Source organism: Ursus arctos, unplaced genomic scaffold, assembly GCF_023065955.2.
Source record: "Ursus arctos isolate Adak ecotype North America unplaced genomic scaffold, UrsArc2.0 scaffold_34, whole genome shotgun sequence".
Classification (NCBI taxonomy): domain Eukaryota; kingdom Metazoa; phylum Chordata; class Mammalia; order Carnivora; family Ursidae; genus Ursus; species Ursus arctos.
Window position 1 is genome coordinate 2,053,479 of NW_026623030.1, and position 18,810 is coordinate 2,072,288.

An 18,810-nucleotide genomic window follows, 5' to 3' on the forward strand; every position below is an offset into this window, starting at 1 on the left:
GCTCCTTCCTGTTCCACACTTACATTGGAGAATTTGATGTTTTTCCAGTTAGATACATTATAATAGGCATGGGGTTTTTATTCTATTTTAGCATCATGCTTACATGTCAGTTGCAGGAAAATAGAGCAGAGAAATCTTACTATAAATGGACTAATCAAATGCTCTTTTGTTGGTATTGTTGGTTTAGGGTCATGATTGTGCCACTTCAGTGACTCTTTGTAGCTAGGATGTGAATTAGCATTTATGGCCTAATAAGCAGGAAAGGATAGATCTGCTAACTAGGTACATGGACAGGTGGTTGAAAAGGTCTTTACTGACCGCACTTGCACAGTGTGATTTTACAAGGTCCAGAGTGTTAAGCAAAGACCTCAGCTGGATGTTGCAGATCGTTGGGGAGCCTGTGTTTTTGACCCATATCAGGGTGATCTCATAAGTTCCCTATCTGTGTCATGGCTCAGACATTTGGTATCTGAGAAAGTTGATTAATCCAAGTGTATTTACGTTCTGTAAAGAAATTCATACTCTTGGGGTGCCTGGGTGGCTCAGGTTAAGCGTGTGCCTTCAGCTCAGGTCATGATCTCAGGGTCCTGGGATCGAGCCCCGCATCAGTGCATTGGACTCCCTGGGGAGTCCACTTCTCCTTCTCCCTCTACCCCCCCAACTTGTTCTCTCTCTCTCTCTCAAATAATAAAATCTTAAGGAATTAATACTCTTTTTTTTTTTTTAAGATTTTGTTTTTTATTTATTCGACAGAGATAGAGACAGCCAGCGAGAGAGGGAACACAAGCAGGGGGAGTGGGAGAGGAAGAAGCAGGCTCCCAGCGGAGGAGCCTGATGTGGGGCTCGATCCCAGAACGCCGGGATCACGCCCTGAGCCGAAGGCAGACGCCCAACCACCGTGCCACCCAGGCGCCCCCCGAGAAATTAATACTCTTATCATCTGTCTGAATTGTGTTACTTGAGGTTATAGATGTAAAAAGTTTTAAAAACACAGTATTTTGAAGACATTGATTTATGTTAAGGGTACATATAGTAAATGTATACAGAGGAAGTTTTACTAGAAAGCCCAATCTTTGTTAAAAGTTATATAGTCTCTTAAGTTAAATAAAAGAAAAAGAGCTTTCTTTTAAAAAAAAAAATTTATTTACTTGAGCGAGAGAGCACGAGTGGGGTGGGGGAGGCAGAGGGAGAAGCAGACTCCCCGCCTGAGCAGGGAGCCTGACCTCAGGACCCTGAGATGATGACCTGAGCCGAAGGCAGATGCTTAACCGACTGAGCCACCCAGGCGCCCTGAAAAAGAGCTTTCTATTTAAAAGTTTCACAGCAATTTTTATTTTCCAGAGGGTAGATCTCAGTCAGATTTCAGCTCAGCCCTAGATCCCACCTTAGTGGGGAAATTCCTAGGAGAAATCCAGATAGAAATCCTACCTTCTTGTATTTATAGTCTGGTGAATAGCTATTTACTTCTAACCTTTCCCCACCCTCAACCCTTTCCTTCTTTTGTCTGTGGTTCTTGGTATTTGTCTTGATAAACCAGAGTATCTAAGCTCCTATTTTTCCCCCCAACATATTATTACAGGAAATTTCAAACATACAGAAAAGTTGAAAGAAATTGTGTGGTGGATAGCCACATCTCACCGTCTAGATTCTTCAGCACTTTGCTGTGTTTGCGTTTTCATGTTTATCCATCCCTCTACCCTTCCTTCAGTCCATCTTATTTTTTAAATGCTTCCCAAGGTAACTTGCAGTTGGTACATCCTAGCATGCATTGAAATATTTATTTAAGGTGCTCTGTCTTTAAACTCCATCTAACCTCTTTTCCTTCAGTTGAAAAACCTGTTCAGTTATTTTGTCCTTAATTTCGGCTCCTTGGAATCCGTGCTTGTGGTTTTCAGAGGTCAGTGAGAGATTTGGGCAGAGTCTATATACAGAATTTGTGATTCTTTCCGTTATTTCTCCTACTTCCTCCCTTTTCAGCAGCTTTGGTGGTCCTGAGATCTGTCTTCTGCTTCTTCAAGGCAGTAAAGCTGTGGGTTTTCTATGAGCTGTCTTGTATGGCCTCACCTGGGGCCTGCACTCATGCCTATAGCTGTAAACTGGGAAACTTGCCCCATGCTCTTTCATTCTTTCCACGTGTTTACTCCTTTCATTTTCTGCCTGCTTTTGGATTCTCTTCAGTGCCTTTAAGTGCTTGAGTTTCATATTTTTTCAGATTTTATACTCATTTTGGCAGGAGCATCATCCATTTGGAACTACTCTCTGAACAAAAGTTGGCTATTTAGGCTCCTATTTTAAAACTCACTGTTTTGCCTGTAAATTTGTTTTGGGAAACAAGAAAGGGACAACTGCCTGTACCTGTTTATTTCTGTGATTTCTAGAATAAGAGAATTAAGTAGCAGACCTAGTATGCTCCTGTTATCGCTGCCTGTCATTGGACGTGAATAGAACATCTCTGTGTAGGTTTTTCCCTTCCCCTGAGCCCTGGATCTCATCCCCTTGGGCTGTCACAGATGTTGTTAGCCCCTTCTCCCACATCTTCGGCTTTACCCTGTCTTTTGACTCCCTTCCACTGTCATTTAAAAATGCTCACATCTTGGGGTGCCTGGGTGGCTCAGTCAGTTAAGTGCCTTCATTGGCTCCCCATTGCCAGCAAGGTACAGTCCAAACTCCTTAATTTGGCCTGTTTTGCCTGCATGCTTTCTCTTGCCTGTTCTGACCCTCCCAGCCTGCCTTTGCCACCTCATCTGCTCCTCTTTTCCCCCGTCCTCTGAACATCGCTGCCCTGGAGTTGTTCTGGTGTGTGCCGAGCACTCAGCTGGGAATGCTGTCTCCCCTCCAACCTCTCCTTTGCCTGTGTAAAAGCTATTAATTACCCTTCTCATCTGAACTGAGATGTCATTTCCTGAGGAGGCTTTTCCGGACCTCCCCTCAAGAGCAGGTCACATCCCCTGTTGTGTTCCCAGAGCCTCCACATACTTGTTCTTTCCTAGCATCCTTCACTTGTAATGATTTTTTTTTTTTTTTTAATGTCTGGCTTCTGCTCTAGATTCTGAGTTCTGTAAGAGTAAACTTCTTGCCTCCTTTCTTCCTGTCTCTGACCTTCTCACCAAGCTCAGTACCTAGGAGTAGTAGACACCCAAATGATTTTTGTTTAACAAATGGATTAAAGACAAGACCAACTCCATATAGCAATAGAATAGACTATTACTGTAAAATATAATCTCTCGTGCTGCCACATTCGACTGTACTACACTAATCTTATTTGCTGAAGAGCGATAAACGGACAGTTTGACATGCAGACGGACTCCAGAGGCTGACAGCAGTAGTAAATGGACGTGCTCGCACTGAGACAAGTGCCTCTGAGTGAGCTCGAATCTCACAGTGAAAACACTTCATGGAATGGCAGCAGACTGTGTTGTGCCCGTTGAAGCTGATCACAAATAATTTTGAAAAGAATAATCTTATTGAGGCCCTCAGTACAATTTTGTACATTTTCAAAAAGCAAGTATTGGTTTGTGGTCAGGGACCACCTGCCGAATAGAGACAGATCCTTAAACCTACAGTAAGGAAAGACGTACCCGGGGTTGAGCCAAGGAATCAGCAGATTTCATGAACTTTGTTTCAGTCGTGTGCCTATAGTGTGCACTGTGAAAGAGAAAGAAGGAAGGTAATTTAGTAACACTTTCCCTGTTAGGGAATGACAAGGGCTTATTGACTTAGCCTACATGCTCCTTGGTTGGATTCATTTGTCTGTACAAGCTTTGTTTTCACTTTCTTCATTTGCTGTGTTCTTTGGGAGATTAAGATTTTAGGGAAACGACTAGTTGCATAATTGTAAAATGGAAATTTTGATTAAATTTAAAATGTTGATTTCTGTTTCCTACTATTTCCGTGTTCTACTAAGTTTGTTTTGTCTGTCAGACTTTGTGCATAATATGCTCTTCCTGTCAGGATGAATGCCAACTGCGGACAGGGTTCAGAATTCTGATGGGCGCTTGCTTGTGGGCTCTTCACATAGAGGTGATGTTTGTTCAGGTTTGGAAAGATGTAGTGACTCTAGTCTGTGTAAGTCCTGTCTTCGTTAAGAAAGTAAGTTCATCCTTCCCAAAGTTGTATGCAGTTACAACCAAATGTTCTTCACACACTTAGAAAATAGATTTTGCAATAATAGGTGCACTATCCTTGAAAGGTGTCATATGCCATTACTTTTGACATCATGATATTCTGAGAGGAACTATTTTTTTAACTGGCAGTTCTTAAAAGGAAGTGGTGAATGATCTGTTAAAATATGTTTGCTGTGGGGCCATTCTTGGACAGTGAAGCCAATAGTCTTCAGTGAGTTTAAGAGGTGGTGTTTTCCCTCATGCTAATCACACATCTTTAGCACATGGCAACCAGGCAGAACACATCTAGTCTGTCTGTCCTGGTGCTTGTTGTCCTGGCCTGATGACAGCCTTGTCAGGCTTGTAGCCTGAGGGAGGAAGTGTGCTGGTCTGTTTGGGGCTGCCATTGCAGGGGGGTGGGGGAGGACAGGTCCTGAGGAAGTGATGTTGAAGCTGGACCCGAAGGATGATGAAGGTAGCCAGGCTGCCGCAGGAATGGAGGAGGAGAACAGGAGGTGGGGGAGCAGCTTGTGCCAATGTTTGAGGAACTCCAGAAACTGCCAAGGCAGCTCGTGTGTAGAGAGCAAGGGAGGGGTGGAAGAGAGCGTGGCTGCAAGCTGGACAGTATAGGCAGTACCTGTCTGCATCCTTCCCACACTCTTAGAAATGTCTGGTGCTTCCTTGTTGCTCTCAGACTCAAGTCCACATACCAGGTAACGAAGGCTCTTGTTGGTCATGATCAGCCTCATCTTCCCTTCAAAGCCTCTTTTCCTGCTGGTCTGATTTCCATATGCCCTGTGTTGAGGCCACACTGTTTTGTAATTCGAATATCCTTATACCTTTGTTCTCGTTGTTTCTGGCCAACATACTGTTCCCACTTCTCTTCTCTACTAGTAAAGCCCAGCTTAATGTCATTGAAGACCTCCCTGCTGCCTGAAATGAAAGTGAATGGCTTCTCACTCTGTGGTTTGATGATACTTCATCATTCTTATTGTAATTGTCCAATCCTCATTGTCTCTGGTTGTGTACATGTATGGCTTCCTCACTATTTGGTAGGAACATAAGGACGAGGCTTTGATTTAGTGTGTACTTCTAGACCGACATAGGGGATATTTGAATTTTGGTTGAATTGCGTCAAAGAGGTAAGTAGCAGTGGGTGATTTAGAAGCATTCATCTGTGTCAAATCTTATCCCTAGAAATCAAACATTGAGTGAAATGTTTTCCCGCATTCCTTGTCTACAGAAGCTCTTTTGTAGATGTGGGCTCCTCGGGGAATTATTAGAGTGCCCTGGGCTGAGAAAGAAGGATGAGCCTGGGGGCGGGGTGCGGGGGGTTGGGGGAGAAGAAGGGGCGAGCTCACCTTCCTGCTACCTTTGTGACTTCAAAGTTTGGTGTCTGATGTCTTTATTTTGACCCTTCCCATTTTATGCAGAGCATCTTTTAAGAACATCTTCAACCAGCCGACCCGCCTCTCTGCCCAGAGTTCCTGCCATGGAAAGTGCCAAGACCATCTCAGGTGATGACTTTTTATCTGGAATTTCCTTTAGAAAAGGAAGTTGTAGTAATGGTACTAAATGCTTTCTCTTTAGACTTGTTTAACTTTTCTTGCCTCTTTGGCTCTTGAGTTGATTATTTTTCTTTCTTTTTTTTTTAAGATTTATTTATTTTTATTTTAGAGAGAGAATGCATGAGCAGGGGGTGGAGAGGGTCAGAGAGAGAGAAACTCAAGCAGACTACCCACCGAGCGAGAAGCCTGAAGTGGGGCTCAGTCTCAGTACCCTGAGATCATGAGCTGAGCTGAAATCAAGAGTCAGACGCTTAACTGACTGAGCCACCCAGGTGCCCCTTGAGTTGATTATTTTTCACTCTGAATTTCTCCTGTTGTATCTTCCAGATTCTATACAAATCACATTTCATGACTGTGATTTTAAAATAAAACAGGGGCACCTGGGCGGCTTAGTTGGTAAACATCTGCCTTTGGCTCAGGTCATGATCCCAAGGTCCTGGGATCAAGCCCCATGTTGGGCTCCCTGCTCATGAAGAGATTGCTTCTCCCTCTCCCTCTGCAGCTCCCCCTGCTTGTGCTTTCCCCCTCTCTCTCAAATAAATAAACAAAATCTTGAAAAAAAAAAATAAACTCTCAAAGCTCGATCATTCCATTTATTTAATAAATATTTATGAAGGGCCTGGAGTGGGTTAGATGTTGTGCCAAAAATATAGCTTGATACAAAGTTAGTATAGCTGTGAAAGATTAGGATATCCATCGCAAGGTATGTTGTGACTGTTATTTCAGAGCACACCAGAAATTCTCCGGAAGCCAGATTTTTCCAGTATGATAAAGCCATCCTACAATGATGAATTTGACAGGCTTCCCTTGTCTCCTAGGGCTCCCTCCAGTTTATCAGTTGCTCACATTCTTTTCCCTTTGTGGCCCTTATTTACCCTTTATAACTGAACTAGAAATTAGACCAGGTAAGGAGAATTCCTATAACACTGCCGCATACAGTTAACCTTACACTTGTATGGGGATTTAAGTTAGTACAGTTTTTAGACGTCATAGCCAGGTCTTTATGGTAGTGGGAAGTCCAGCCAAAATTACCATCTCAGAGCCTTTTCTTCTCACAGAGTCCTTCTGATTCTTTCTCAGTTTCCTCTATTTTATATAAAATGATGAAAGGTGTTCTCAGCCAGCTTTGTAGCACATCACTTAAACTGTTGATTTAAGGTATACGAAGATCTGGCATTGGAAGAAAAAACAAGAATAATTATAAAATTATGTCAGAAATATGTATAAATACATCATTCTAATGTAATAGGAGAAAGCATCTCTCTCCTCTGGATCTTTACAGACATCACTTTACTAATGCAGAATTATGTTCTGCTTGTGGCTATCCTAAAATCTCCAAGAACATTTTAGTCAATAAAAGTGGGGGGGGCCATTTCAGTCATCGGGGAAGAATTACTGATGTACAGCATTGATTACAGCCAGCTCGGGGCACCTGCACATCCAGCATCTTCTGATGTGAGAGCGTGTGTGTCCGAGACCAGGACTTTTGGCCCATATCTCCCCTCTCCCCACACTTAGTCCAGGGCCATGAGCATCTGTGCCTAGTCAGCGCCTCCTTGCTAGAAAGTGGCTTTTGTTGTGGCTTTGTTACCAACAGCTGAAGCACTTAGCGTTTCTCAGAAGTTTCTGTAGTTCTGACAAGGTGTGATGTCTTACTGTGCTAGCCTTTCAAAATAGAACTTTCCTGATTGCTCTGTCTCTCAGTAGTTGACTTGACACCTTTTGGTTTTCTGTTTGTCTCACTGGTTTATGTTTTAGGAAACATGGCCTGACCCAGAATTAAGTGTGGCCCTGTAATGAAGTATCTTTCCTTTCTTTCCTTTTAATGGTATCTTGGCTAAGTTGAGCAGGGTTGTGTTTATTTTAGTTAAGAACGAGTAGTTGCCAGGTATTGCTTTAATTAGCCTTTGGTTTTCATTGTATTTGTGATTAAACAAACATTTCTGGAATACTCACTATGTGCTAGGTAGGTTCTGTGAGTGTTAGTGGGGATGGATAAGACACACTCCCACCTTCAGGGAATATGGGGTTCAGTGCATATCTCATCTGCTGTACCTTTTTTATGGTTTTCTTAGTGAAAGAAATAAATCCTTTCAAGTTACCAGCTAAAGAAAATGTTAGTTTTTCCTCCTAAATGGAAATTTTTGCTCTTTCTGGAACCTGCTGAAAAAAATAACTCAACTTAAAAGTGTTTTATAAATGTTTTTCTGCATTTATATGAAACACATAATGACTATTTCTCACAATCAGTGTCTCGACGAAGTAGTGAAGAGATGAAACGAGACATCTCTGCACCTGAGGGAGCATCGCCAGCCTCTCTCATGGCTATGGGAACCACGTCTCCACAGCTTTCCCTGTCCTCCTCTCCCACGGCATCCGTCACCCCCACTACCCGAAGTCGGATAAGGTAGAGAACAGTTAACGCTGATGCATTTCATGCGTGCCTCTCCTGGCCTTTGGAGATTGGTGATCAGGTTGTAAAAGCATGGCAGTCGAGCACTGGTGTTTTTCTTTGTGTCTTATTAAGTGTTTTCTCATCTCTTCTGGGCCCAGACTTGGGTAAGATGGTATAATAAAAAGCAAGGCAACGTGAAAGAGACGGTTCCTTTTCCCAAAAGTAAGCGTTGTGGAATTGGAATACTGGGCACGGGTGGAGGGTTAGGGAAGGCTTCTGAGAGGGTTGGCGTCTGGGTGGGGAGAGTAGACTGGCATTGTTGGCAAGGTCAGTGACATGAGCCAGTGTACGGAAGGGTGAGTAACTGCGGGTTGGGGGAGCTGTGGGTAGATGGTACTGCACATGCACAGAGGATGGGTACAGAAGGCCAGAGGAAGGTGTAGACCTACCACATCCAGGGACCGTGGAAGAAGAGATTGACAGTAGGGTGTGGCTAGGCATGGAACCTCTTTATAGTCCAATTGAATCACTTGGCTGTGGTCGGTAGCTATAAAGTGGGGTAAGTAAATCAATGTAAGAAGGTGATTCGAGGATTCTTCTGTTGTGGACAAAAGTGGGGGAACACGACTAAAATGACATTATGATGTTTCCGGGACAAAGATACCAAGCCCGGATCAGAATGATAGCAGTGGAAATGGTGAAGGGAGGTTTGGACTCAGGAGGCTTTTCAAAGGAAAAGATGATTGATTCTTGGCAACAGATTTCTAGAAAAGGAATGAAAGAAGGAGGGCTACCAAAGGGGACTCTGATTATTTTAGATGGAAGCTGAGAACATGATGCCACATTGATACCTGATAAGCAATACCTGAAAATGGAGTACTGTATTTTATTCATATTCCTCTTATGTCAGAAGCCATTTGGGACTAAGAAGTAGTTATCATTTACAGAATAAAAACAGATGTCAGAAATGTGAAGCATACATTGTCTATAGGGATGAGGAAAAGTGTCGAGGTGTATTGAGAAGAATTGAAGGAGGGACAGAACTTTAGCTTTATATTGACTTATAGGTTTGAGGATAAAATGGAATAGTTGGCCTCTCAAACTCAAATTATATCCTTGCATTTAAAGCCCTGCCTCTAGTTAGGGGCCCTGCCTCTTAGAATAGTGGTCCCATAAACAGTGTGCCATCAGACCAAGTAGGGGTGCAGTGGTGAGGGTAGCTCTCGCTCTGGCCAGGCTGATGCAGGGAGAGCACTGTCCATGCTTGTCTCCATCCTGGGTAGTAGGCTACCTGCAGTGTGCCTGTGGGAAAGGTACCCCACCCACTCTTCCTGGCTTCCCTACTCAGAAGCTGTCATTTTCAACAAGGCGCTCCTGGGAAGTGTCCTCCTCTTACAATGAACAAGTTATGAGAGATGACCCTCCAGCTCTGGAAGGATCTTTTTTTGCAGCTTCCCATTGTAGTCCATAGAATTGCTCTTCTTTGATACTTTTTAAGCTGTTTCTAGAAACAAACAGACCTGGTGTGAACCAGAATAAACTTTTCACGTTGATTATAGTTGTTTTATTTTGAGCATGATGGAGGTTAATTTATTTATTTTTTTATTTTTTGGCTTTTTTGTGTTCATTCACATATCTTAACTTTATCTTCATTCTCTTTTCCTGTGTTCGGTAGTATCATAACACACTTCTTTGAACTTTTTAAACCAGAGCAGGAGTCTGGTGGGCTGGCATGCAAGCGTAAATGTATATTTCTTTAAGGCAGCAAATTTCACAGCTTGTTGGAAAGTTTTGTATTTTACTTCCGGTTCTAAGATAAATCAAACCGGTCCTGCTTCAGTGCACCTCTCAGTTGTTAAAGCTTCCATTCTAAAATGTATACTCTTTTACTTCCTAACATATCTTGAAGGGTGAATACAGACAGAATCAATACACTGAAGAATACTAAGCCACTTGTAACATAATAACCTTTAGGACACTTATTGGACTAAGTTTACGGGGTGTGGGGTAGAATCTCTGCTTTATTTATAAAGTAATCACTAAAAACTAGACCAGGCTTTCAAGGGTATACCACTTGTGAGGGAGCAGGTTATTTTAGATGTACTCTCACTCCAGGGAGTCCTAAAGTAGTTACTAAAAGGAAAGATTTGGTCCAGGATAAGTAGGGTTGTATGCCTCCCTTGTGTCAACACCAGAGTGATCCCAAAATCTTTTTTTGATTCATTGCCTCCTCTAGAGCAGGATATTTGTTCTGCCTCCAAGGAAATTGACAGTGCCCAAAACTACCCTACCTATATTTTTAAGAAATGAGTTATAAATAGCCATTGTTGGATTTTTTTCTTTCTTCCTTTCCTTTCATTTCCTTTCGTTTCGTTTCCTTTCCTCTCCTCTCATCTCTCCTCTGTCTCCCTCCCTCCCTCTCTCTCTCTTTTCCTTCCTTCCTTCCTTCCTTCCTTCCTTCCTTCCTTCCTTCCTTCCTCCCTTCCTCCCTTCCTCCCTTCCTCCCTTCCTCCCTTCCTCCTTTCCTTTCCTCTTCTCTTCTCTTCTCTTCTCTTCTCTTTTCTTTTCTTTTCTTTTCTTTTCTTTTCTTTTCTTTTCTTTTCTTTCTTCTTCTGTGGCATACCTATGTTATAGTAAACTCTGAAGTTCCTCGATGGAGCAGGGACCCTGCGTTGTTCACTACTCATTGCCCAGCACTTGCACACTACCTGGCAAAGTGGTGTATAAGGAGGTTTTGAACAAGTGAGTAAATTTACAGAAAAATCCCATTTTTCTGCACAAGATAAAATTCTAATTAGGTAGAGTCAATAAAGAGCAGTATAACGTAGCCGTAAACACATTTGAGATATTTTATGGATGTTTGTTGCCATCCGTTGTGTTATCTGCTTCCCCCAGTTGTAAGCACCTTGAAGGTAGGAACCATGCCTTATAATCCTTCACCTTGCATAATCTTGCCCTTTGTATTTACAGTAAGTGATTTGTTTTTAAGAAAGAGGAAATGATTGAGGACATAAAAGGTTGGAAACAAAAATGAGTAAAATAAAACTAAAGCATAAAGATTACAGAAGGGTAAGATATTGGGTGAAAGGCAGCCGTGACAGCTTTCAGATGCTGCCAGTTATTTTTTCCCCCTTCTGAGTGTTCTGGAGTGCATTCCATTAATTGTGAATGCACACTGTACTGAATCTTTGCCAGTTTCCGTGTGGATAATAGAGTTCCTCCCTTCAGACAGCAGAAACCCCCAACACTGGTGGGTCTGTGAGGGCCCTGTAAAAACTGAGAAGTAAAATCAAATGAGTGAAACGATACATTTTGCCAATAGATGTCTTAGTGTGTGCAATTATCCTATTCGAAAACGCAGCGGACACTGTTCTCTTCTTGCTGGGATTTCTGGTTTATAATGGAGCTCAAATAAAAAATATTTTAACTTTGGGTTCCTTGTTCTCACTTAGGGAAGAAAGGAAGGACCCTCTGTCAGCATTGGCAAGAGAATATGGAGGTTCAAAGAGGAATGCCTTGCTGAAGTGGTGTCAGAAGAAAACAGAAGGCTACCAGGTAATCAATGATGTGATTCCTCTGTCCCACATGAGCAGTGGCCACACCAGGTGCTGGAGTGTCAGAGCTTGCTACATATCTCACATTAAGATGGGGAATCCCGTGCTGAATTTTAAGAGCACATTCAGCACAAAGTCTATCCCAAACTCGGCTGGGTGTCACTTGGACAGCATCGGTTTTTACCTTCCAGAGTGGCTGATTTTTGCAGCACTTTTATTCAGCTGTTCTAACACTTTCTTCATTAAGTCCTGTTAACTGCCTTCATTGAGGTCTCATCTGGACTAAGAGTAAAAATATATTTATTTTGCTTTAAATTAATATTTTCATTAATGGTTAAAATTATAAATTTTATGTTATATATTTTATGTGTATTTTACTGCAATAAAAAATTACTTAGCAAAAAAAATAAAAGTAGAGCCCCGCATCAGGCTCCTCCACTGGGAGCCTGCTTCTTCCTCTCCCACTCCCCCTGCTTGTGTTCTCTGTCTCTCTGTCAAATAAATAAAATCTTTTAAAAATTTTTAAAAAATAAATAAAAATAAAAGTAAATGATCGAGATATAAGTAAATAGAAAATCAGCAAGGACATATAAGACTTGAACTTGATACTAGATACTATATGTAGGTGTGTATATATGTATGTATGTATATATGTGTTTGTGTGTGTGTATACATATATATATACGCATATACATAACATATATATATATATATATATATATATAACTGGACCTACCCAACCACAGCAGAATCAAAGATTCTTCTCAGGTGCACATAGAACATTACAAGATAGGGTATATGTTGGGTCATAAAATTTCTCAGTAAATTTGAACAAAGATTGAGATTATATTGAGTATCTTTTCTGGAATGAAATTAGAAATGTATAACAGAAGGAAAAATTCACAACTAAGTGGAAATTAAACACAGTTAAATTCTAAATAACCAGTGGGCCAAAGAATAAATCACAAGGGGAATTAGAAAATAAGGAGAGTGAAAGTGAAACACAACGTACTGAAACTTATAGGTGTTGAGAGCAGCTCTCTGAGAGAAGTTTATAGCCATAAACACCTACCTTTAAAAAGAAAAATCTCAAATCAGTAACCTGACCTTTCTCTTTAAGAAAGTAGAAAAAGAAGAGTAAAGTAAACCAAAGCAATCAGAAGGAAAGAAATAAAGATTAGAGCGTGCAAAACAGTAGAAAAGATTAATGAAACCAAAAGCTGGTTCTCTGAAAAGATCTACAAATTGACAAACCTTTAGCTAGATGAACAAAGGAAAAAAGAGAGCAGACTGAAAATCAGGAATAAAAGAGGGGACATTCCTAGTGACCTCACAGAAATAAGGAATACTTATTTACTTAGTAAATAGTAATAATAATAATAAATAATAGGAATACTTAAAAGGAAATACTATGACTAGCCGTATACTGACATATTGGATAATGTAGATGTAAAAGGACAAATTCTTGGAAATCCACTATCAAAAATTGCTCTAGAAGGGGGCACCTGGGTGGCTCAGTCGGTTGAGTGTCTTGGTTTCATGACTCTTGGTTTCAGCTCAGGTCATGATCTCAGGGTCCTGGGATCAAGCCCTGTGTCAGGCTCCATGCTCAGTGCGGAGTCTGCTTGTCCTTCTCCTTCTCCCTCTGCTCCTCCCCCCCTCAAATAAATAAATAAAATCTTTAAAAAAAAAAGACTCAAGAAGAAAGAAAATCTGAATAGATCTATAACAACAAAAGAGATTGAATTAATAATCAAAACACTTCTAATAAGGAAAAGCCTAGGACCAGATAGCTTCATTGGTGAATTCTGCCAAATGCTTAGAAGAATTAACGCCAGCCTTTCTCAGACTATTCCAAAAATAAAAAAGAGACCACTTTCTGACTCATTCTGTAAGGCCAATATTACCCTGATAACCAAGCCAGAAAAAAAATGTCAAAAGAAAACTATGAGTCAATATTCCTTATGCAAAAATTCTCGACAAAATACTGGCAAACAATCCAGGAGTAAATAAAAAGAATCATACACCATGACCAAGTGGGATTTATCCCAGAAATACAAGATTAGTTCAATATATGATAATTGATCAGTATAATATACATCTCAATAGAATAAAGGGGGGGGAACCCCAAGATAATCTTGTCGGTAGGCACAGAAAGAATATTTGGCAAAATTAAAAACCCATTTATGATTAAAAAAAATGAGCAAATTAGGAATAGAAGGGAACTTTCTCAGTCTGTTGAAGGGCATCTGTGAAAAACCTGCAGTTGACAGCGTACTTCATGGTGAAAGACTTTGGAAGCTTTCCCTCAAGATCAGGAACAAGAAGGGATGTCCACCCTTACCACTTCTATTCAGTATTCTCCTGAAAGTTCTAGCTAGAGCAGTTGAGCAAGAGAAAGAAAGAAAAGTTATTGAAAAGGAATAAGTAAAATCATTTCTGTTTGCAGATGACGTGATTTATATCTAGAAAACCTTAAAGAGTTAACATGCAAACTGTTAGAGCTAATAAACATTCAGCTAAATTGCAGGGTGCAAGGTCAGTGTACTAAAATCACTTGCATTTCTTTCTTTCTTTTTTTTTTTTTTAAAGAGAGAGTGACATGGGGGGGACAGAGAGAATCCTTTTTTATTTATTTATTTTTTTCAGATTTTATTTACTTGAGAGAGAGCAAGCAGGAGGAGGGGCAGAGGGAGAGGGAGAAGCAGACTCCCCGCTGAGCAGGGAGCCTGATGCGGGGCTAGATCCCAGGATCCTGGGACCATGACCCAAGCCAAAGGCAGATGCTCAACCAACTAAGCCACCTAGGCATTCCGAGAAAGAGAGAATCCTAAGCGGGCTCTATGCCCAGCACAGAGTCCAATGCGGGGCTAGATCTCACAACCCTGAGATCATGACCTGAACTGAAATCATGATCTGAGCTGAAATCAAGAGTTGGACACTTAACTAACTGAGCCCAGGTGCCCCATCACTTGTATTTCTATATACTAGTAATAAAAGCTGCAAATGAAGTTAAGACAATACTTCTATTTACAGTAGCATCAAAAGAATAAAGTACTTAAAAAAAAAATAAAGTACTTAGAAATAAATTTAACCAAGTGGAGGACAAGGCTTGTACACTGAAAACTATAAAACATTGCTGAAAGAAATTAAAGAAAATCTAAATAAATGGCAAGACATACCAAGTTCATGGATTGGAAGGTTTGATGCATGCTACAACATGAATGAACTTTGAAAATAATATGCTAAGTGAAAGAAGCCAGACAGGAAGCTCCAGCATAAAACATTTCAATACTGCAGATCTAAAAGCAGGCATAAAACAGATACTCTCAGCTTTGATGAATGTCAAGAGGATCAATGCTGATGGCTACAAGTTTGATCTAAGACTGAAATCTCAAGCATGAATCAATATTGCACAACCACTTGATTTTTTTTCATTATGGTTTTTTTAATCGAAATATTCACATAAGATACAATTTACCCAAGATATACATTTTAGTGGCTTTTGGTAAATTCACGGAGTTTCGTAAAACTAACCACAGTCAGTTTTTTTTTTTTTTTAAGATTTTATTTATTTATTTGGGAGAGAAATAGAGCGTGAGCAGGGGCCAGAGGGAGAAAGAAGCAGGCTCCCAGCTGAGCAGGGAGCCGCATGTGGGGCTGGATCCCAGGACCCTAGGATCAGGACCTGAGCCAAAGGCAGAGGCTTAACCAACTGAGCCACCCAGGTGCCCCTTCAATTTTAGAATATTCTCATCAATCCAGAAAAATCCTGTAACCATTAGCAGTCAGTCCTTACTTGCTCTTTAGGCAAGCACTAATATACTTTCTATTGCCATGTATTTGTCTATCCTGGACATTTCATATAAATGGAATTACACAGTATGGGGACCTTTGTGACTGGCTTCTTTCATTTAGAATCATGTTTTCAGGGTTCATCCATGTTGTAGCTTGTGTTGTCAGTACTTTATTCCTTTTTATGACCAAATAATATTCCATTGTTTGGCTATACCACATGTTTTCCATTCATCTGTTGATGGACATTTTGGTTGTTTTGGCTATTACATTTATGCTGCAGTGAACACTGTGTATAAGTTTTTGCATGGACATAAGTAATTTTCCTCATCCTCATGTCCATCTTCTACTCTGCTGCCAGACTGGTTTGAAATTGTGATCTGGAAGCTACTTCCTCTTTGCCGTGCTAACCTCAGTATGGAGAACAAGACCCCTTGTGATCAATCTGGTCCTTGATAGCCTTTTTGACTCTTCATTCTGGTGAACTCCCCAGTCTCACCTTGGTCCCAAATGCCTCCCCATCCTCTCACTCCACTCCTTCCATCTGGGGACTGTCTGCTCCTTCAGTTTAGAAAACAGCAACCTTGCAAAATAGTTTGTGCCCCTGCTTCAGCCCTGCAGGAGTTTATCCTTTACACGTTCCACTCCCTCCTCACAGAAACGACGGAGCCAAGTTCTTCCTTGACTTCAGGACAGTGTTTGCTGTATTTCAGGGCATATTCTTTGGGGGTCTTTGCATCTCTAGTTCATTTTCCATGTGTTCCCAAACTCCACAGGGTGTATCACAGGGGTACTGAAGTTGTCAGTTTGCATGTCTGTTTTCCTTTCTAGACTTGTGAGCTCGTTTTTGCCATTCTAGTGTCTGGTGTAAGGCTCGGCACATGTCAAAGCTGACTGAGCTATGTATTGAATGTAATGGAATACATTAGAGGTCCATTTTTAGAACTGGGGTTCTCAACCCTGTGTGTAAAAAAAAAACTGTGAAGATTGTGGGGAAAATGCAGATTCCTGAGAACCATACCTAAAGATTTGTGATTCTAGAGGTATAAAGTGAGACCCTGGGATCTGCATTTGTACAGGTACTGATGCCTAGATCACACTGAGAATCACACATAGAGTAGTAATTAAGGCCATGGACTTGAGTGTCAGCTCTCCCCTACTGTGTGACCTCATGCAAATTACTTAGCTTCTTTGAGCCTCACTTTTCTCTTCCGTAAAATGGAGGAGTAACTGAGGCAGCCATGCACATTTTCTAGCATGTCTTATGTATTTAATAGATTTTTAAATTATTATTTTCTTTGATGGCATTGGGTGTTGTCTGGTAACATAAACTCTACATTTTCTTAGACTGCTATGTCAGTTGAGTAATTTTAGGTAATTATAGATTACCTCCCCTTGGTTATAGAACTTTGCCATGTATCAGGTTGATTAAAAAGTTCAATAATCAAGTTGATAGCTATGATTCAAGCATTAAATCAGTGATTTAACAATAGTCTCTTGGTTCCTTCCCACCCAGATTCTCTGGCTCTGTGATTTTAAGGGACACTGTATTGGTTAAAGAAAAAATACACACAATTCTGGGGGGAGCGAGGGGGAGAAGAGAAGCTAATCCGGGGATGCTTTGAGGAAAGCCTCAGGGGGGCCTCGAGGTCTGTGGAGTTTTCCAAACTCCATGTGGTGCCTAGGCATTTGCAGTGTGGGAAACGGTCACGCCCTGTTGGCATCTGTCCATGTTTGTACCCACGAGGAAACCCTTGAGGTTTAGGTGAACGTGGGATTTGTCGTGCAGCTGGTTCCATATGGTTCCCCCATTAAGACTTTTAGAAATGGGCATACCAAAAGATTTCCTCTTATCTTTCTGCTGTGTTGAGTAGACATTACACAGACACCCTGCCCGTAGTGCTGCTGGTATAAAGAAGCATTTATTAAGAGGTACTCCAACTGTTAAACAAAAACATACAAATCAATTCAAAATCTTAAAAACTTCAATTAATAATTTTAAGGTTTTTTTCATTTAGTGGGTGCTTACAGTACAAGAGGAAATATGCAAAGCAAAATAGTTAACATACAAGAAGAAAAACCTTTCTGGATACTAGACAGTCTTATGCTACAAACTTAATTTCCCCTTTCTTTACTTCCTATGGACACCTCGATAATGGTGTATATGTATGGCTTTTTTGTTTGGCTCGCTTTTGTTTCCTTCAAGACAGATCTCTATTCTTGCTGTTTAAAAGTAGATAGGATGCTGGTTCCTTTATTTCAAAGTCTGTGAGTTAAAATTGGACCGTCTGAAATGCATAATCTTTTTGTGAATGGAAAGATGTGTCTGATAGAGCTCTTAATTTGTCAAGAGCCATAGAAGAACCGCCGGAGCCCTTTCCTTCTCTGTCTGTAAATATGGATGGGCATTACCCGTCCTTTGGAGCCCGCAGTTTGGGACCAGTGTTTTTTGGTCTCTGACTACTTGTAGTCTGCAGGAAAGGGCAGGTTGTGACACTTGACTAGCTCATGAGACCAGGAGCTGTTACGTGACACTCAGCACATACTGCTCTCTCGGGCCCCAGATGTAGCATTAATGCTTGGACCATGCATGCTTTATGTCGTAGGAGCTGTCTCATCAACGGAGATAGATTCCCTAATACCATATCATCTTCCTTTAACTCTCTTAAGAGTCATCCTAAAATAATTGTGCTAATCACTGTAACTTCATTAACTATCCATTACAAAACAAGCCCTTGTGAGTTTGCCTTTTATCTAACAAGTACATTTTCTCTTTTAAATTGTGTCCTGCTGCTTATTGTTTACTGAAGTTATAGAATACTAGAGTTATTACTGTTGAAAGGGGCTTGGCATTCTGATTTACTGTCAGGTTTACAAATGTGAGACTGAAAAGCCCCACAGGATAAATGATGGCCTCAAGGCTGTCTCATGAGTCCATGGCATCACATAAACAACCTTCACCACTATTGCTTTAAGGATTAAATCTTCCTTGTTTTTTAAATTAGTGCCTCATTTTGTACCCATTATGTTTTTATTTATTTTTCTACAGTTACACTTTTAAATTTAATTTAAATATGCAATTAACATTAATAATTCTTAAGTGCTTATAGGAAAAAGTGCTAATCCATTGTCCTATTTCATAACCTCTGTAATTTCTGCTTCCCAGAGGCAACTACTTTCAGTTCTTCTGGCTGTTTGGGTAGGGACTGACAATATCAGATTGATAAGGTAACCAAGAAAATAATTTATACTTTCAGTATATTTTCTTCAATTCTGAAATTTGAATTTAGCAGCCTCTGGCTTACCGTTATTTTTTTGTTCTGGAAAAACCTAACTGAATATAGTCAAGGGACCTCTAAAGGTTAATTTAAGAGAGCTTTACTTTGGATGAAAAA

At 40.7% G+C, this 18,810-nt stretch overlaps 1 protein-coding gene across 3 annotated transcripts in view; it reads left to right on the top strand.

Moving 5' to 3' along the window:
* SPECC1L (sperm antigen with calponin homology and coiled-coil domains 1 like) overlaps positions 1 to 18,810 on the top strand; it is a 123,141-nt gene that overhangs the window by 79,155 nt on the left and 25,176 nt on the right. For all 3 annotated transcript variants that reach the window (XM_048221343.2, XM_026487834.4, XM_057305730.1), the window contains 3 exons: positions 5,537 to 5,620; positions 7,922 to 8,078; positions 11,519 to 11,621. In XM_048221343.2, the coding sequence (XP_048077300.1) occupies positions 5,537 to 5,620; positions 7,922 to 8,078; positions 11,519 to 11,621 (344 nt within the window). The remainder of the gene's footprint in view (positions 1 to 5,536; positions 5,621 to 7,921; positions 8,079 to 11,518; positions 11,622 to 18,810) is intronic.